The sequence below is a fragment of the Hoplias malabaricus genome, chromosome X2 (assembly GCF_029633855.1).
Source record: "Hoplias malabaricus isolate fHopMal1 chromosome X2, fHopMal1.hap1, whole genome shotgun sequence".
Taxonomy (NCBI): domain Eukaryota; kingdom Metazoa; phylum Chordata; class Actinopteri; order Characiformes; family Erythrinidae; genus Hoplias; species Hoplias malabaricus.
This window is the reverse complement of record NC_089819.1, coordinates 52,502,702-52,523,551: the sequence shown is the minus strand read 5'-3', so window position 1 is coordinate 52,523,551 and position 20,850 is coordinate 52,502,702. Positions and strand designations below refer to the sequence as shown.

General features: G+C 40.7%; 1 protein-coding gene across 2 annotated transcripts in view; it reads right to left on the bottom strand.

The window, feature by feature from the left end:
• The window catches only part of LOC136676658 (myotubularin-related protein 10-like), a 33,470-nt gene extending 12,964 nt beyond the window's left edge, over positions 1–20,506 (bottom strand). Inside the window, exons 1-6 of one of the 2 annotated variants that reach the window (XM_066653803.1) lie at positions 20,237–20,506; positions 19,487–19,714; positions 18,701–18,761; positions 7,891–8,027; positions 6,252–6,324; positions 3,628–3,770 (exon numbers count right to left, since the gene is read on the bottom strand). In XM_066653803.1, coding sequence (XP_066509900.1) covers positions 3,628–3,770; positions 6,252–6,324; positions 7,891–8,027; positions 18,701–18,761; positions 19,487–19,546 — 474 coding nt within the window. In that variant the 5' untranslated portion in view covers positions 19,547–19,714; positions 20,237–20,506. The remainder of the gene's footprint in view (positions 1–3,627; positions 3,771–6,251; positions 6,325–7,890; positions 8,028–18,700; positions 18,762–19,486; positions 19,715–20,236) is intronic. The other variant, XM_066653802.1, reaches the window with a different exon arrangement.
• Between the last annotated feature and the right edge of the window lie 344 nt (positions 20,507–20,850).

Genomic DNA, 20,850 nt, shown 5'->3' with positions numbered 1-20,850 from the left:
CCCACCTTGTGCCCAATGATTCCAGGCAGGCTCTGGACCCACCGCGACCCTGAACTGGATAAGTGCTTACAGATAATGGATGGATGGATTTTGTTGTAATATGTGTATACCTTGATATCAGACTTTGTTTTTTTGAGGAAATTCTTACATTTTTAAAGAAAACCTTTGAAATTCAATGGTCCACGCTAGATGCAACTTACCCTAACATGAATGTCATATACCTGGCATATCTACGATGTGAAAGTGAGTGTGAATTGAATGGGAACTGTTCACATTCAACACCAGGAGAAATCAGTCTCAGTGTGATTAAAATTTACCTCAGTGTGTGAGCAGTGAGAGCTGAAGTGCCCCCGGCAGCCTAATCGCTCCAATGTGTTGTGAGTGCACCCTGCACTCTGACTACATCTGTATGAGTTTGTGTGTGTGTGTGTGCGCGCGCACCCTATACACACTCAGCTTGCCTTGCACGTAAGCTCTATAGATCGCCGTTCTGAGCCGGAGGCTTCAGCGGGCTGTGGAACGGAACTGCAAGACAAATGAGTCTGTGTTTGCTGAACGATCAGAAAGCGAGTGCCCTTCTCAATGCCCTTTTTGTTCTTCTTGTTTTCATGCTGTTCTCCCTCCTCCTCCTCCTCTCTTCACACATTTCTCAGGAGCTGGCAGACTCGTCTCTCAAAATCTGTCACTCCAACTCAGCCAGCTTTCTTCTTTTTCTCCCTCTTGCTTCTTCACCTCCTCCTCTTCCTCCTCCTCCCTTCGTTCCTGTGATCTCATGCTCAGTGTTGGCTGGGGAACTCTAGTTGAAAATGTGTGTATTAAACTTGGGCTGCCATGTTTAATGATTTGATTAATGATTCGATTAATCCTTTTTTAGAATTAGTTTAAATAAACTTTTTTTTTTAAAATCACATTTGCAGCCGAAAACATAGGGTGAGAGTCAGTGGGGAAAAAAAGTGTAATTGTAGTAGGAAAAACAGGAGGAGTTCAGGAGCCAAAGTTCATAAAATGATTAATAATACACAGAGAAAAATGTGACTCCTATGGATATTAATTGTCCTCTCAGACACCATTGCCTCACTGTTTTTTGCCACTGCAAAGGGAAACACATCATTTTTTTCCCCTCAGGCCAGAGAACACGTAAACAACCCTCTAACCCTACTTTCATAAAAAAACTTAAGAGTCTCCTGTCCTCCCCAATGACTAACACCCATTCCTCACATACTATGGACCTCTTTCATGCAGGCCCTGACTCACTCTGAAGGAATGAGCCAATCAAAAGCTGCCATTCTGAAGGAATGACGAATAGGAATTTGTTACTTGCTCCTGTCAGCCAATGAGTCAGGAGGTACAGTTCATTTTACACAACAGCCCACGTTTCCAGGCAACGGCAGCTGTTGTGAGCCAACAGGATGGATCCGAAGGGTCGGCATGAGTCAGAGAGCACAGGTCTATCCCAAACAAATACTTCTCTCAGCAAAAAAACACTCTGCTCATCTCACTCTGCTAGACATAAATCACACGGCAGAGGCACATTCCTCAACAGAGCAAAGTGGACTGTCTGATTCAGAAACAGCTTTAAAACTTTATAGAGGAAATATGCAGTCAAATATTTCACAGTGGACTGAACTTTTCCATGTAAGTCCCTTTCTAGAAGAGACCAGAGAGAGACGTTTAGGTCAGGAGAAGTGCTCGTGTTGGGAACAAGTAGAAGTGAGCATTCTCTGCTGCTTTCACATCAGTTTTCACTTTTTAATGTTTCAGCACCACTTTTTAATGTTCCTTAAAACAAACTTCTCTTTATGAGGTGGCATTCTCTCAGGAGGAATAGAACAAATAATGATCAAAGTTTTGTAAATATGTCTATTTCAGTGAATGGACAGAGCAATAACAATCTATAAAGGTGTTTATATGTGAGCATCGGTGTCCGTGATAGAATCCAAAAGAAGTTACAACAATAAGCAAAGTTTTTTCTGTAATATTAATAAAGACCACAATATGCACCCTGTAAAGGACTTAAGGTCTAATGAATGTATTTGCTCTTTATACCACTCCCCATTTCAATCAAACAAGCACCAAATAACCACCTCTTACAAATTAATATTAGTGAAATAAGCACGGATCCACTTAAACAGGAAAAGACATAGAAATGGCTCATGAATTGGTCTTTTTTCAATTAAAGCAAAGGAACGCTTGTGTCCCAGCCAGCTGGGTGGAGCAGGGAAAAATTGGTCCCACACTGGCTCTTCCTCCGAGACAGACAGTGCTAATTCCAGCTCCACTACAGGCTCACTGTTGGCCAGATGGAGAAACAGGATGAAAGGAAGGTTGCTCGGGCAAGTAGACCAACTGTAATCCTCTCCATCTTACAATAGAAAACTCGCAGTTGTGCTTTCTCAGCATCGCTGATCACTGTAAAGTTCACAGTCAGTTCAAATGGAGGTTACAGCACTATTATGTTTACGCTGCTGGGTCGTGATAAAAGAAATCCTCACAGCATAAATATAGGCAATGATCAAATCTGCTGTGATCCAAAACAGCTAAAGCCACAAATATTTCAGTCCAAAAAAGAAGTGATAATAAAAACAGGCGAGAATGCTTGACAGGTCTTTTTTTCCCTTTGGCTTGACCAACGGAAGTCCCAGAACACACAGTCAGTAAATGCACCAGCTGAGCTCTGAATCCTCTTACAAACTAATCCCAATCTCAGAGGAATCATGCAGCAGTCTGTAAGGTCAAAACTACAGCATGTGTTTAAATGTGCACGAAAGAACATGTTAAGGAACACTGAATAGCTCTATTAGTCTCTCACTCTTTCTCTAGTATTACCTCATTAACATATTTTATAACTGCTTATAGAACATCTTTATTTACCTGTTAAATAAAATAAAAATCACAATCACAGGAAACGGAAAATGATATTCTGGACTTGCAAAGAAAGTGTGGAACCTACTGGTGCATTCACAGCAAACTGAAATACAACAAAACTGAACGTACGTTTTGTCCACAGAGTAACGATATTTTACTTCTAGAAGGGAGCATCTCAGAGTAAACCAATCTGTACAACTCTGTACTTCATCATGATTTAATTATACAGAAACATAAAAAAACAAGTGAAACCGATTTAATTACACAGAAACTTCCCCAGGATCAAGCACCACAGAAGTGTCCGTCACACCCCATCTAAACATTTTTCTCAATAACAGCCATGTTCAGCACCTGTTGCTTTAAATAATGAGGAGTGAGGAGCAGATGCTCTGGATTTTAGCCATTTTCATTCTGTTCTTTCTTCTCAGTTCTAGTTTTTGACTTTTTACTGAGTAGAATTAGTGGAGGTACTCAGATAAGGAGGAGGGATAACTCATTTCATCCCATGTTTTTGGAATTAGGCCACCCACAAAAAAAAATTGACAAGGTGGTCTTGTTGTATGGTTTGTGGGTGGGAAGGCTCTGGAATTACTGCCAAATTAATGTGCATTCACTGAAGAAAAAAAAAAGTTATTTATGAATTGGTATTTAGAAATTTTTAGTGCATATGTAGTTTGTATGAATACATTTACTTGACATTTTGATGTGTCTGGCGGGTTTGTTAATCTAACTTGCTTGAGTTTTTTGTGTAGGTGTGTTTACCTTTTTGGCACTCTCAGGCCCGGCCTCGTCAAAACGGAAGCGGACGATCCGGAAGTCCTTACAGTAAAGTATCAACTCAGTGGGGTTAAACTTCAGCTTCTTATTACAGCCAAGGACCTTCTGTTTACCTTTAGCATCATTCACTGCAGAGAGGAACATTAATTTAGTGAGAAAATTACACATGAGCTTAGTAGAGTGGACTTTCTGCATGCAAGCAGCCTCGGTTATATGTTGATGTTGTAAAGAGGCCAACAAGACTAAAGGGAAATGGACAACATGCAAATACATTAAATGTTAAGAGGTAGACGGTTCAAGCCACTTGTTCAGTATCACTTCCTTTCTTGTACTTAAATTCACAACAGTGTTCACCGCAGGTTGTTATTGAAATGAAACTCCACTCATATTGTACCCCATGACCATAATGGTCAACCAACCTTGGGCTGCAAAAATTCCTCAAACTCAACACCTAGTCATACACTTCCTTGTTGCAATTTATCATTCTCACTCATTCGCATACCTGTCCATTTCTGGAGATTACATTTTTAGATCAAGAATTATGTCTTGTTGGACGAGTTTCGAGGCCAAAAGGTAACCTAAAACCATATTAATCATAAGGCAGCAGAATAGTAACCACTGCATTAAACATTTGGACATCTGGCTTCCATTAAATGTATTATTATTATTTTTTAAATAGCCCAATTCATTCAAACTACGCTGAATGATTCAACTATGCAACAATTCTGAATTCTCCTTTAAGCAAAAGTGGCATAGTTCAATGCCTGTGCTTTCGTGTTTACAGGGCTCCATGTGGGCTGAGCACCACCACTAAGCAAAAAGGACAAGACTCGTCTCTCTAACAGACTGGAGTCCATCAAACTCAAGCCTACAATGACACTTCTTCACCATAGCACCCAAAAAAGAGAACATTAAACCCAGAATAACTACAAACACAGCTTCAGCTGATGTGGTATAGGCCACAAGAGTAAGAATGTCAGTTCGGCTTGGTAAAGTGGAAGCTTCGGAAATGTGAGAGCTGCTCAGTTGTATTTGGTTTATATGCATTCAGAGTCCAACAGGTTGCACACATTCAGCTCTATGTTTTTTGTCAATGCTCATAATGGACCTTTGTTGGAGGCGCAGCGGAGAAACCTTCTGTACATACACATATATACACACACAGGTTTGTTTACATACAGTGTCAGGACCTGAGCTCAAACAGAGTGCCGTGTAAGGCACTTGTGAAAATTAGGTGTTAAAAGGTAATGAAGTGAGCATTAAGCATTTTCTCAGACATTAGCTGGCTCATTTTAACCCTTTGTGAGTCCTGTCTTTGGAGAAGCCAAGCATTAACTACATTTCATCCAGCTGGTTTACAGGAAAGCTCTGTGGATCAGCCAAAAACTCAGGAGATTTTTGTCCTGAAAATGCATGAAAAACATATACATTCACACACATGGCTTCATGCTCTATCAGTTCTACATAAGGCTTAGGCCCTGGGGGGCCAAGTCAGCAAAGAGCAGAGGCAATGATCTAACACAAACAAGCTTAATCCCAGCCAGGCTTTGCAGCGCTGGGCCACAGTCTGGCTCAATGATCTCATCTGCAGCTCGGCTAAAAACAGCCCAGCTAAAGGGGGGGAGGGACAGACAGCCACCCAAACAGGTTCAGTCAATACTGCAGGCTTAAGAGAGCGAGGGAGAGGAGGACAAAACAGAGCAGGATGGGTTACATTAGTTCATCCTCAATACAGGCTCCTCTGTAAGCCTAGAACAAATAGTTTTGGAAATTGAGAGAGGCAGAAAGGACGAGAATGAGAGAGAAAGAGCCACGAGAGAGAGAGAGGGGGAGAGAAATGAGAAAGAGATTGAATAGGCCAATTCAGGCAGAATGTGGAGCAACTTAACACAACCTGTCTTTCACAATTCAGCAGCTCTAGAAAGTTGACATTTGTGTTGTGCTTGAAGATTATGAATACGCAACTGTACTGGATCATTTCATGTGTCCAGAAAGTCCCTACACACAGCTAGACAGAGTCTGCCTCCGAGCAGAGCTCATATTTGTCAGGTGAAGCATGCCACGCGCTTAAAAATAAAGGTGCCAAAGTTGCTTCAGGTTTTTGGAGTGACGCCCCGTGAAGAACCACTTCCCCATGGAGCCAGCCACCAGAGAGAACCGAACTTTTAAATGAGATATGAGAGTGTGAAGAGGCTTTTTAAAGTTTAACGAATATCTACATAACGTAAGGGTTTTATACCAACGGGCATTTCTTTCCTGGAACTGCACATTCAAGCCAAGAACAATTTAAGAACTTTAAACCATGGGGTTTATTTTTTTTTTTTGGAAACTCAACCTGGAACCAAAATAAAACGCTTGCCATTTCAGTTCCCCACAGTGGAGAAGCTAAATGAGAGTCTGTTACAACTGGACACAGGCTTGAAACATAAGAATGACCACTAATTATCTTAATGCGATTTTCCCTTTTCTCGTTTGTTCTGGTGCTGTGAGACCTCAAATGTGGCCATGATTTTACTTATAAAAGGTGAGTTTCACTGATTCACCGCTTGATTTTAATCACATTTAACTATCCTACATAGTGGATGGCATCAAATAAACGGATGTCTTACCAGTGACGACTCTCTCCACACAGGCCAGGGGGATGTCGTGCTCTCCCAGCAGCCGATGGGTGCACTGGAACCTCTATACAGTGCAGCAAACAAACAATACATTGCGAGCTTCATTAGCAAAGTCACTGTCATGTTAATACATTGGTGAATTAAATTCTATAGCAACAATAAGAGTCATTTAAAATCTAACAAATACACACTTATTGAATCATTTGATGTTCACTGTTACTCAGAGATTCCCAAAAATGAAGAACATAAAAGATAGTGATCCAATTTTAGAAACAAGCTGTGAGGCAGGTGGGAACCATGGCCTAACAGGTTTTGCTCTTTCCTTACATCTTGTGTCTAAAACTGGATCACCGTTTTTTAAATATGGGTGTTTCCTTTCTTTCAGGAAACCCTGTAGTTCCTCCATCAAAGTAAGTTTCACATTTACCACACATTCCCTTATAAATAAACCTGGTATTTACTGTCGAATCTACACCACTGTCAGCTGATTACAGACGATGACACTAAAAATCAACCCGCACCATCATGCAGTTGTAACACTGTCAATCAGTAAACAAGGCTGTGTGTCGACCAGATTGCTCAAATGTTTATCAGTTCGGTGGCAGATTAACCAAACAGTTAATTATTTTCCCACCCACTTACCCCCTCACATAAAAGCTGTGAAACAACAGGTTCCATTAATGATTCACTTTATTGCTCCAAAAAGATATGTTTAACACAGTCTCTCAAAGTCACGGCAATGGCAAAATAATTCCACTACAGCTTTGTGCAAGGGGCTGCTTTAAGCACACCGTCAAAGACCTTCTAATGGTGAGCGGCAAAATAAACAAGCTATTAAAGTTACGCAAGAGCTCCACCCGATCCATATTTCATAACAAGACAAACCGGCCTCGTCACATTCAGCAGAGTCAGAGACAATGAAGAAAACACCTTATTATTCTCTCTGTTTAAAATGTCTAAACCAGTGTACCACAGCGTCAGCCTCATACATCACTCACCGCTCTCTTCTGACTCAGCTCATCAATGACCGATGAGCTGATTCAGGGTTGTTCCAGTAGAAAATACGAGGGCTTGATTATAGCACATTCCTCAGAGGCTACAGTTTAGATTATTTCTAATACTTTTGGCCATTTAGATTCATATATTTATATGGGTCTGTTGTGTGATTTAACACGGATTTAACAGGGATTACACCTACACACAACTCAATGCTATCTGTAATCCTAGGCTTAGTCTCAGTGTGGGAAACCAGCTCTACGTTTTAGATTTTAAATCGTAAATACACAACAGAAACATTTGTAATGTACGTAATTACTGTAGTAATTTCTGAAAATACTTTTAGGACTGAATATAATCAAATCATACACAACTGACACCCACATCTGTAAGCCTCTCTGTTAAAATATACACAAACGTTAAACACCATTTTCCTTATTTGCTTTCTGATAGAAGAATCATACACCATACTGCAGTTCATACTTTCAGATCACTGAATAACTTGGCATATTTCAAGGTAGGTGTGATGCTTTAATAGTTAATAGTGGGTATTAACTTCCACTACTTGCTAACTACACTTAATATTTTAAAAGGGGAAACGCTACATTTCAATAACTGAAACATTTGAGCTCACCTGTTGTGGCAGGGAATCGTGGGTAACAAAGGAGACTTTGAAGTTAGTGCAGATGAGCTTCCCCCACAGATCATATTGACTGCTGTCGGCCCCGATGCACTTCCGCACAAAATTCGCCTCATTCACTACAATCTCCCCTGAGGAACAGAAACAGAATATTAAGAGTCAGAGGAACATTCATAAGCTTCACACCATGAAGAAACCAAGTAGTGCTGGTTGTAAACAGTTCAGGAAGACCGGCATGAAGTAGTAGTGTGGCTGTGACATGATTTTGAAAACGCCTGTAGGGGACAGATATTGTGGTAAATCTAAACTTAACAGTACATTTCACAGATGCTTCAATAACACTGCATTTAAACTATTAAGATGTAAACAGATTTACTCATTAAAGACTCTGTACACAGTGCTTGGATAGTGAATGAAGTATTTTTCACTTTTTCATTTACGTTGCAGATATTTGTGACTTCTGGTTTCACAACCAAACACTTCAAACAGGACATATGCAGAAATAATATTATGCAGAACTCAGAGGACATCCTCTTTAAGAAGGGTCAGATACAGAGCTGATGTGTTGCGTAGATGTGTCAGAGCAGAAAACACCTAAATGTGCAACAAAGGGGAAGCTCACGGCCAGATTTTGGAAGCGTTGAATAGGGCAGCTGTGGCCTAATGTTACAGAAGCAGGTCTGGGAACGGAAGGTCACTAGGTCCATTACGACGACGGGCAGGAAAATTGGGGGTGGGGTGAAGGAGCAGCGATGTCTTCTCTCTCAAACCAGTTGATGTGACCTTGAAGAAGGCACCTAACCCCCAATTGCTGCCCTTTACCTTCTTTATTAGTTGGAACACAATAAAATAGCACATGATTTATTTGGTAATATTACATAAATGAAGTGAGAAATTAGTAAAGTTTGCTTTGGTAAATTTGGAATAGAAAATCAGATATAACCATTAATTTAATGTGTCACTTTATCCAGCGAATGCTGACTGAGTAATGTAGGTCTTTAATCAGTATTTCTGAATCAATATCAAAGCCAAAATACTGTATTTAGGACAACCCCAGCCCATACAAATATCCCATATGCCTTGTATAAACACAGCACTGTTATGCATTTCCCTTACAAACCTACTGAGAGCCCTCTAGTTCCAAACGCAAACCCAAAACAGTGGAAAGACAACACCAAAATCATTCAGAAGCAGGTCAGACAGAGAGCGTCCCTCATGACCTGTGCCTTGTTCAAGTTTCCAAGGTGGTGTGCGCAAGATCCTCTTACTCCTGCTGACAGGTGATATGTGCATTCCTGAGCTGGGGCTGGAGGGCAGAGTTAATGATCCTCCTCTGAGCCAGGGCTCTATTGCTGCCACAGAGCAATGGAAATACCCTCAGACACAGACAGAGCACAGAGCATCTGCAGCTAACTTTCCCTGAGCCTCAGGGAAAGTTACAGGGGTTTATTTTTTGAAATTTGAAATATCATCCGTGAAATTATAAAGGTGAGGGTAAAAAGAGCCAATGTGTATATATGTACATTTTTAGTACAAGTTTTGTAACCCACTTTAAGCCATGTACAGAGACGGCCAATGAAATACAACACTGCTCTCCGAGTCAAAGATGTCAAAAAAAGTCAAAACCATGAAGGCTACAATTTTTTAAAGTTACTTTCTGACAGTTTGACTAGTGTGTAGACCTGTCACAATACTCACATTATTGAATCATTGTACAAGGAGGGCCATTTATATGGATACACCTTAATAAAATGGGAATGGATGGTGATATTAACTTCTTGTTTGTGGCACCTGAAACTACGGATACTGGAAGCCTGTGCTAGCATTTCTCCTGTGGTGTTGCTATCAGTGTGTGAAGAGTGGGAGAAGAGGGTTGCATTGACAATCCAACACAATGGGCAGCACTTTGAACGCATTTCGTAAGTGGTCAGGAACTTGTAAATAACTCATGAAAGAATAAAGTTACGTTAAAACACATGACCCTCTTCCCATTGAAAAAACAAAAGTTGGATCCAAAATGGCCGACTTCAAAATGGCCACCATGGTCACCACCCATCTTGAAAAGTTTCCCCCCTCCCATATACTAACATGCCACAACCAGGAAGTTAATTTCACCAACCATTCCCATTTATATGGATACACCTTAATAAAATGGCCTACCCTGTACAATATATGGTCATTACCTCAGTAAGTTTTGCTTACCTCAGTATTGCCTACTGTGTTATTGGTGTGTTTGTTTAAATGAGCACGTCACCAATATTTAAGCCACTCGCACTGTTCTTTTCTCTAATTTTCTCTGGTCTCTCTATTCTTGAGCAGTTACATTGACTTGTTTAAAACCTGTGGCTCTATTTTAGATGTGTTTTATTTATTTTGCATATTTTAAACGTTATATTTTTAATTTTTTATAACATTTGTTATACATTTTAATTCTAATGACGGAACCTTCTTAATAAGTAGGTTTTTGCTTAAAGTTCATTGCTAAATAAATGTGTGCAATTGCATTATCTTTATATCAGTGGCATAAAATGATCTTAAAATAACAATAATCTCGTTTATTGCAATACCTTCTGGGAATATATATGGCTATTGTGACATGCCTATTAAGTGTGTGTGTGTGTAAATATTAATCGGTCTGTATGCCCTTCTATCCCTCTGTAGCTCTCCTTCTCCTCCACAGCGATTTAGCGCTCTGGTAGTCCAGTAAAGCTGGTGTCAGATCTGTTAAGCAAAGTTAGCACACTGTCAGATTCGCCTGTGGTTCTACAACAACTTCCTTTGCTACCAGAATTAATCACTAGTCATTAGAGCTGCAGAATATATCATGTGTAATATATTATATTAATCTCAGCACAACTGACAACACAAAGCTCTCCAATACAGAACTGAGACATCTAAACAATCTGTGTTTCCTACTGTGTGCTGTGTCTTGAACAGTCACAGATCTAGATGACTGATTACTCAAGTGTTAAAGGGAACACAACAAGATTAAATTACAGCCGGCAGCATTCTGCGTTTAGCACAGAAACATGTCACAATGATGATTATACTATCAATTGCACCGTTCTTCTGCCCAGTAATGAACACTGCCACAGAGTCTCTCTGCACAAGCCACAAAACATTCTAATGTGCGTGTAAATCAAGACTACAGCCTCTTTCATGTCCACTTCCATGCAGCGGGGAGCACCCCACCATCTACACAGGACATCCCTTCCCCAACAGCAGTTTCTAATTACCATATCCTTCTCTGTATCTGCTTCTCTCCGCTGCCCACTGCTCTGAACCTAGGAGGTATTTTAACACAATGGGAGCCAATGAGTCACTAGCCTGAATCTCATCCAGCATTCTGGATCACAGAGCACTGTGGGAGAGTTCATGCCCAAGGCACACAGTCCTGGCAGGCGGGGGAAATACACCCCACACTTTCTCCTGAGAAAACCAGAGCTCCGCTTTGTTGTTTATCGCGATAAATAAGAAGAAACCTAGTGAGCAGATACTGCCATTTCAACTTTAAGGGCCAGTGTCTGTTGCTAAAACAACTGAAATGAACTTTGGCTTTGAGGCTTCCCTCACACACCCACTTACCTTAACTGAGCAGTGAGAAACCACTTTAGGTAAGCACTGGGGAAAAATCCAAAACACCAAATGAGGTTTTGCTAGTACAGGCCTGTACAAGGCTACCTTGCTATTACCCTGCAGTCATCTTTGTAGCCATGGTCACATCACATCCTCCCAAATGAATGCTGTTGGACAGAACTGAAAATACACTTAAGTAAAAGCCTTATTTAAAAAGCACACCCTTAAAAAGCATACGCCTTATATCCAGTAGGTATATGTATCTGTAAATATTTAACTCTAGGTAATTGATAATGACATCTTATGCCGGTGGCCACACTTTTTCCAGACTTGGGTTAAATCCAAGTGGTTCACAGTGGCATATTATATTACACTGAACCTTTATTAAATGTGATTTGACCACAGTGGAAAGGCAAGTTAGTCCAAGGCTAGGTTTAATTCTTGTCCATTACAATGCATTAACACACAGACATGAGTCATCTGCTAAAACGAATGCGTTTCATGAGTTATACACAAACCCATTTCATCGAAGACAGGTGCAGGCCCTCCTTTCTCCTGTTCTTTTACAGATGCCCCTGCTTTCTACATGCTTATGAGGAAGATTTACTTTTAAGTCCCCCACAACCAAGCGAGGATTACAGAAGAGTCTGAAGCTAATCCTAATATTTCTCGACTTGTGTCTAAGTGTTTGTGTATCTCTGCCAAACTACATTTCACACACGCAGCGAACAGAAACAACTGTAGTTTAGAGTACAAACACTCTCACTTCTCATTCCTTTCCAAGAAGTCCGTACCAGAGCACAAAAGGAGGAAGATGAGACTCGTATGTCTGCGTTGGGGAAACCAGAGGGGAAAAACATACAGAGAAATAGTGAGAGAATCTCACTAGTGAGAAGAGCAGTGCGTGTTTGTAGCAGGCGTTCATGCACAAACCCAGCCCTGCTGGGTCACAGAAGGTCAGGGGCAGGGTGGACAGAATCGGTGCACACAGATCATCTTCATTTACTGTTTTAATTTATTGCTTCTGGGGAGTATCTCATGGCAAGGTTTGGACCCTCAAGATGTCCTAACGTTTTGTTTCTCTCTGCACATACTAGGGCTGTCGAGTATTAATTAAATTCAACGTGTACCTTGAAATAATGAGGATTAATCAAGTGATAGAAATGTTTAAATGTTCATACCATTTAAGGTCATGTTTAAAAACACGAGTTCTAACAAAGTGGTTTAGTGGGCATCCACCACTACGTCCATGACACATCAAAGAGGCCCTACTGTCTTTGTGTATGCTTCCGGTTTCACATCTAAACTGGAACACCCATACACACGCACACACACACATACACACAAATTTTCCTCTTCAGCTGACAAGCAGCACATGTGGGTTTGCTTGCTAATAACCCTTGTCCTTTGCCCTCTCACTTCCCTTGTGTGTGCATGTGCATGCATGTGTGTGTGTGTGTGTGAGAGAGAGTGTGTCTACAGCCCACTACAGAAGCTAATCAGCAGTTTGGCTTCACTTCTCCAGCAATTAACAGCTCCATGCTGCTGATGCAGCAGTAGCGCTGGCAGCGTGGCAGAGGCCTTGACAGTGCAATCTCCACACAGCCTGCACTTCACCCACTCCAGCAGGAATAAGTTTTAATTAGAGCAGGAGATTGGGCGACAATAATAAAATGTTTTCTTTGCTTTATGTTAAGTACGTGTTCACTTCAATAAAAAGAGAAAGGGAAAAAAAAAAAAAACAGCAGGGGATTAGTTATGTTTCCAAATAAAACAGCTGTGGCCTTAAGGTTAGAGAAGCGAGCCTGAGACAGGAGGATCTCTGGTTCAATTCCCAGGACCGTCAGGAAAAATTCATCCATGGCTAAAGTGTCCTTTAGCAAGGCATCTAGCTCTGACACCTTGGATTTGATACTGATTCCTAAACAATGTTTTCTTAGGGACACAGTGTTATGGGAACTGTGGGCCCACATGATTATCCAATAAATGTGAACTGAATGAGGCTATTTATAAGTTGGTAAAGAAGATATCTGCAGATTCACGTTGCTTTGCTTCACAAAGGTCCTGTTGTTGTTCCAAAATGCTTGGTTTGTGCTTCTGTTTGGGTTGAAAATGCTGGATATGCTGGCACTAAGGAACAGCACATGAGACTGTTGGGTCTCTCTCTGATGTCTCAAGGATGCAAGTCATGTGTAGGTTCCCACATAACTGTGTTGGACTCTTGCTTATCATAAGGACTTCAAGTACAATACACTTGAGCAGGCAATCATTGGCTGACAAAGGCCTTGGCCAGGCACTTGACACATGATAAGCAGTAATCAGAGCGTCTGGATATGAACAAAGTAAGGCTTTCTACATTTCATAGAGGATAATAGCTCAAAGTCAACAGCAGCAGCTCAAAGCGCTCTCACGAAAATATTCATATGATCTGAGAACTGTGACTATGCGATCTCATCTATGTGGTGCGTGTGTGTATTCATGTGAACTGCCACATTAAAGCCAACAGGCCTCTTTAAATAAATAACATATCAAACCTACGATCAAAATGTTCATCATATGAACAGTTTAACCACACTAGTCCGGCTTCCTGTGTTTGACTTCCTTAGAGAGAGAGAGAGAGAGAGAGAGAGAGAAAAAGAAGAAGCTTGGGGTGAGACCGGTATAGAGAGCATTAAGGTTTAAGACTGGGCAGCAGTTTTGCCAGCTCCTAATACAGATGAGAACCAGTGTCCTATATCTGAGGTAAAGACAGGATAAGAAAGAGCTACTATACTGCCTGTTGTGTTATAATTTACAAAAATTAGATCTACAGTACCAACAAGACCACAGTTCACCTGCTACATTCACGCATGGTTAATCTCAGCATCACAAACAGGATATACAAAAAACGTAGTCTACCAATCAGGGATTAAGCCTAGTACTGGACTTTACTGGTGTGTGAAATGGCTCCAAAATTATATCACGATATTTCAGTGTATCCTACCTGGAATCATTGGGCGCAAGGCAGGAATACACCCTGGAGGGGGCGCCTTCACAGGGTAACACAGACACACACGCACTCGCATCTAAGGACACTTTTGAGTCACCAATCCACCTACAAACGTGTTTTTGGACTGTGGGAGGAAACTGGTGCACCCGGAGGAAACCCACGCAGACACAGGGAGAACACACCACACTCCTCACAGACAGTCACCCAGAGCATGAATCAAACCCACAACCTCCAGGCCCCTGGAGCTGTGTGACTGCGACACTAACCTGCTGCGTCACCATGCCGCCCTTATCGTTTCAAAAATGATGACGATATTATTGTGAATGATACGATATGGCACAGCCCTAATAGACTTCCATTCAGAATAAAGTGAAACTCTACCAGATACACACTGTTACTAATGTACAGGTCACATCACCAAACTGACACCTTCTGTCACAGGCTGCAGATACGTTAGACCAGCTGTAGTCTAATCTGATTTGGGGCACCAATTATCTACAACTAAAAATCACAAAACCCTGAGGTTAAGTTCTTTTAAAATAATGACATTATCTCCTTCACTTCACACATTTACTATATTTGCGCAGGTTGCATAAGTATATGCACAAATCACATAATTAAGCCAGTGGCATGTGCTACTGGACGACGCCTAGCACTGTTTAATGAGATGTGTGGCTACCTCGCTGTGTATGATTAGAGTCAAAAGCATGGCTGTTTTCCCAACTGCCTTGTTTCCTTCCAAAAAACGGTCTGAGCAGGTGTAGATGCATGTGCTACAACACAAAACAATCCATCACTACTCACACAGCAATGTCTAGGTTTTGAGGAATGAGGTTTATTTTTTTGGCTTTAAGTTTAATATACAATCCATGACTACATGAAAAATTATCATTATTATTAAAAGCACTCTTTGTCTGTAAACGCACCACTAAATGTCACACTGAGTCACAAAAATCCCCATCCAAACGTGTTATTAGCGCTACCTCACCCTCACACCATTTACAACACTTTATCACGTCAACATCTTGTGTATTTTAAACACTGCGTGATGCACTACGACAGAAATAACGATAGCAGTATAAGTCAGGCAGGTGGGTTACCACAGTAGTCAACCAAAGTGAGATAAACAGGAACAGTAAAGCTTTAAAGAGGTTTATGTTTCTTAAAAACAAGCAAAAAAAATGGTGTGGTGTGTCTATTTTGGAAACAGGGAAGGTCCTAGTTGTGTAGCTTTAATTATAAGGAGTGAACGCCTAACAGCCTCCAACACAGACTGACACAGCCTCCTACACAGACTGGGCTCCTAACAGCCTCCAACACAGACTGGGCTCTCCGCGTTTAAATGCAATGCCTCCTCCCTGTTCCTGCACAGACACTTCTAGGAAAAGCAGAAGCAGTCTAGTTCCATTTAACACTGAAGCTGGTCATTTGATTAAAGGGGAATTACACCCATTTTTCAAATCTTCTGCCTCTTTCAGAGTGGTTTAATGTGGAATGTACTTGAGTCTGAATTGTTCACAGTGGTGATAGGAACCACACGTCTGAAGAATTTCACACCTCTAGAAGTTATATCAAGGAAAATTAAACTATTACATATACGCCATGTGATACTGAGACACTGTTTAATGATAGAAAGCAGCTTATGTCATTTTTAATACATTAATGGAAAATATGTATATGGAAGATGTTGTGAGTATTAAACTATATTAATAGTTAAGAACAGAAAACCTGATGTGTCTGTGCTGTAAATAAATAGGCTCATTTTTTCATAACAATTCCTCATGAAACCATTCTATTTTTCTTATCTCTACGACTGAAATTGCAGAATTCCTGAAAATTTGGTGGAATTCCCCTTTAATTTCCAGTGTTATATAGACACTGAATATACTCAGATATTGTTTCAGCTTCGTGACAGGAAAAGGTGAGATGACAAACGAACTTAACAAAAAACCTAACGGGAAATTCCATGAACAGGGCTTCATTACTCAGTGGGACACATTCACACTAAATTTAAAGATGGATGACTCCAGAGCACAAACGTTCAGGACAGCTTGGCCACGTTTTGTGAACAAAATAAACATTTTCTAAAGCATTCTAAAACCTCAGGGCCTGTAAAAGTCACAGGGTGGTTTGTGTTTGATAATGTTAGATTACCTGAAACTGTAGATTTAACTGTAGATTACTGTGAAAATGCAGATTGACCGAGCAAAAAAAAAAAAAGCATTTAATCAGCCAGATCAAGACGTCTCACCAAAACATCCCCGCACCTCTTCAGACTTGTTTTAAAATCAACTGAGTGGAATAAAGTGCAGCTATCTTCACAGATAAGAGCGTTGACAGAAGCAGGTGTGCAAACACTTTTAGCCTGTCGCTGACCAATGACGTGAGCACTGTTTATAGGAAAGCATTTAAGGACGGCAGCTTAACACCTTGGTCACTTAGAGCAGTAACGGCACTTGTTAAGATTGAGTTATTATGGATTCAGTGCTTTAATGCTACTTCACCACAAAATAGAAACCACTGCAAACTTCAACACAGCTTCATAAACCTCATTATTTTGTCATCTTCAGTTGAAGTTTACAGTTACCACACTTCCCGATTGTTCTGTTCCCTCAACCAGCTGAAGAGAGGTTATTTACTTACATTTACATTTATACTGTGCTTTTCTAAATACTCAAAGCACTTCTTTGGGACACTATGGAGTTGCCTCCACTGCCAATGTGCAGCTGTGCACCTGGATGATGAAAAGGCAGCAACCGTACACCCTCCTCACATCAGATATTTGGTAGAAAGGTGACAGAGAAAGGCAGGGAACACTCCCTCTGACACTCTCCCCCAGTCACTCTCACTTTCTCACTTGGGGTAATTTCACACTAAATGTAGTGGGCGATTTTGCAGCGTCTACAGACCTACCATTCTACCATCTACACCCTAGAGAGTGTGAGACACATAACAAAACATAAACAGACATAGATAGATAGAGACAGAGAGAGAGAAATGGGCATAGACAGAAAGCTAGTGAGACAAACAGAGAAACACAAATAGGCCAACAGAAAGAACTGACAGTCAGAGAGACAGAAGAACCATCTTATCATAGTGTTAGATCTGTATAAAGTGGTTTTGCCACTGTATTATTCATAACTAGATCCTATTCAGAGTCCAGTATCGAAAGCATCTCTACCCACACCTGCTCTCTGCACCGTCTCTGAGCAAGAAAAAGAGCAGCACCCACATTCCCTTCACAGTGAGCCCATGTGTCTCAAGCTTTCTGTAAACACATCGACCCAAAGCCAACCCCAAGCATAACAAACCAGGTCAGATCACAGGCTCTCCGTCTGAGGCCAGGCATTAAAAATTCAGAGGCTGCACAAGTGTAGGAAATGGGCCGGGTAAGACACTGTTCCGTATACAGGAACCATGCAGGAAACATATCTGAATATCTTATTCCATTAATCATTTAAGTACGTCTGACAGCCCTTTTTCTTAAAAACACATACCCCCTCACACACTCATGCACTCCAGTATAGGGTGGGGCATACTTCTGCTTCTTTATGGCAAAGAGCTCAGAAACAAGTCTGGCACACATTTGCAGAAACCCCATTGTCAAACAAATTATGCACACTTGACCGCAGTAGTGATAAAAGAGGGAGAAAGGGCAAGAAACTGCATTGCCATGGAGAGTTACACAGCGCCCCAAACACTGCTTTACCTCCTGGGAATCTGAGGGAGGACCATGGACTTAAATTCAAGACATGCTCCGAGAGCACAGCTCATTTATATTCGTCAGTCAGACACAACCCTCTATATTTAATGCAAAGATATGTCCTGTCTATATAAATATTTTTATATGACTTTAGTGGGTGCAGTTGGCCTGTGCCTTAGATAGAGGCCTTTCTATCTGGTGTCACACGAGGAATCAACACTAAGTTTTGGGATAATCCAACAACAACTGTTAGCTTTCTTTAGATTTAGATTTTATTTAAAGCTAAAAATGTTGGCAAATGCTGTTCTTCATGCACTTCCATAAAAACAAATGGGTATGTCATATACATTAACAAAAGATCATAGAAAACAGTACAATAACAGCAATGGTTGTAATAGCTGTGGTTAAAGTGCAGCCTTTATTTACAGGAATTTACAGGAAACTCCACTTTTCCTCATCCCTTCTTCTATGAAGCCACCAACCCCTCCACCCCTCTCTTTTCTAAACTTATATAAAACATTTATTGAAGAGTTTACCTGGTAGAAGTCTGGCTTCAAGCTTCTTGATGAGCACTTGAGGAGTTTTCTTCAATTCAGTCTGCGTTGAAACACAAGAAAATAGCATAAAAATAAAAGAACATCAACATCTTCTCAATTGAAACATGAAATCCTGAAGCCAGCTGCGAGGTTGCTTTGCTCTAAAAATGGTCATAATCTACATTGACACTACAGCTGTTAGGGTTTAAGAAAGTTAACTCGTTAATGTAGTTAACCCTTTGACTTGTTGTGGGAAATATCTATAGAGCTGTGTTCCAATGGGAACAGAATAAGCGTCACAATGATTTCCAATCAAACGTGTTTTAGGAAACAGTTCCTGATCCTGGAGTTTTCGTATGTAGCCACAGCACAATGTTACACTAACAGTACTGATCTGAACGTTACACTAACTGATGTTTCACAGAAGCCATAAGGTAACATGGCATAATACACACAAAGCTTGTAAGCTTTTGATTAGTGAGTCAACGCTTGTATCTCCACAAATATATAAGATAAGACTTCATTGATCCTGAAGGAAATAGCAGTGTCACAGTAGCGCACTCAGACTACATTCCTCCTGGAGGAGCAACCATAGCGCTGACTTTTGATTAAAGTTAATAGAAACATTGTATTTTAGTTCCATTTTGATCATTTCTCTTTCTCGGTTCATGACGGATTTTAACAGACTGTAAAACACAATGGGAACTCTTTGACAGATGGGATATTAATGATCTCAACAGACAAAAAGACAAACAACTGAACAGAAATGTGAAGAATTTCACTCACATTCACTGGAGGAAGGTAGGACTTGAAGGTCGGCTTTGGAGGTGTTTTGTTGGAAAACATTTTGAAGCATATCACTGAGCTGATCGACACTCAGACTTCAGTGAAAACTGTTTATAGCCAATCAATCCCAAGAAGAAATATCCAGGCGAAGAGCAGCTGGTTTTCAGCAGGACTAATTTCTTTGAGTTGTGTTGATGTTCACAGCAGCTGCCTGCCTAGATTTTCCTGCTTCAAATAAAAGAGAGTCCATTTTCATTCATTCTAAATAACAGCAGGTCCACATCCTCAGAGTTTACTAACCCTAATGCAGAAGTTTAGGCACTACTAATCAAGTGGTGTGTGAAAATGAGCTGATACGTCGTCCACAGAGAAAAATACTTCTGCATATTTTAACGCTCAGTTTCTAACAGACTGAGGAAAATAAAACAACCCCGAGATGTGACCGGAGGAAAAACTAAAGCACACCTTTACACTATCAAATCTGTCTCTATCTATTTATCTATATATCTCCCTCCCTCCCTCTTTCTCTCTCTCACACACACACACACACACACACACACACACACCTCTTCTCTCACACATTCCCCCTCAAAATTCATACTCATTCTCTCTCAAACACACATTTTATCCAACACTCTTTCTCTTACACATATTTATCTCTTACTCTGTCATTCTTGCCCACTCTCTCCCACTTTCCCTCTCTCGCATAGTATTTCTCACTCTTTCTCTCTCATCTTATTTCTCTCTCACCTAGCAGTGTTAGCATTAGCTCTTCAGTTAGTTGCCTGTCAAACTCCGCAGAAGTCCAACTTTTTCCTGCTCGGTTCTTCAGCTCTGTCCTAAACACATATTTCTGCAGTCCATCCTCGTCTACTTCTCTTTCCCGAAGCACAGCCTAGGACTCGGAAGTGTGTCTAATTCCGCAGTTTCCCCTCCTTTTCTCTCCCTCTAACTCAGTTGTTTTATTACAGAGAGCGGTCCGTTTCTGCAGACGACGTCGCGGCCATGTTTACACAAGTAGCGGCGAATCACTCGAGAGAGTCGAATCTTTTGAAGCGCTTCTATTTAAATAAATCTAGAGAGCCGATTCACATCCCTCAAGAGAATCGGTTCCTTTCGAAGACAGGATTTTCTTTGAGATTGAGCATTTTTTATTTTATTTTTTTTTAAATATAATTTCAATACAAAGAGGTTTAAGTATTGTTCAGTTAAACATATATTTCATATTTGCATTGTATTTTATTAAATTGAATTTTTATTTAAAATATCTGGACAACAATAAGAAAACAATCAAATAAATTGTGGTGTCACAGGTAGTGATGTTACCTCACAGCTGGAGGTTCTTGTTTCTGATCACTGTGAGG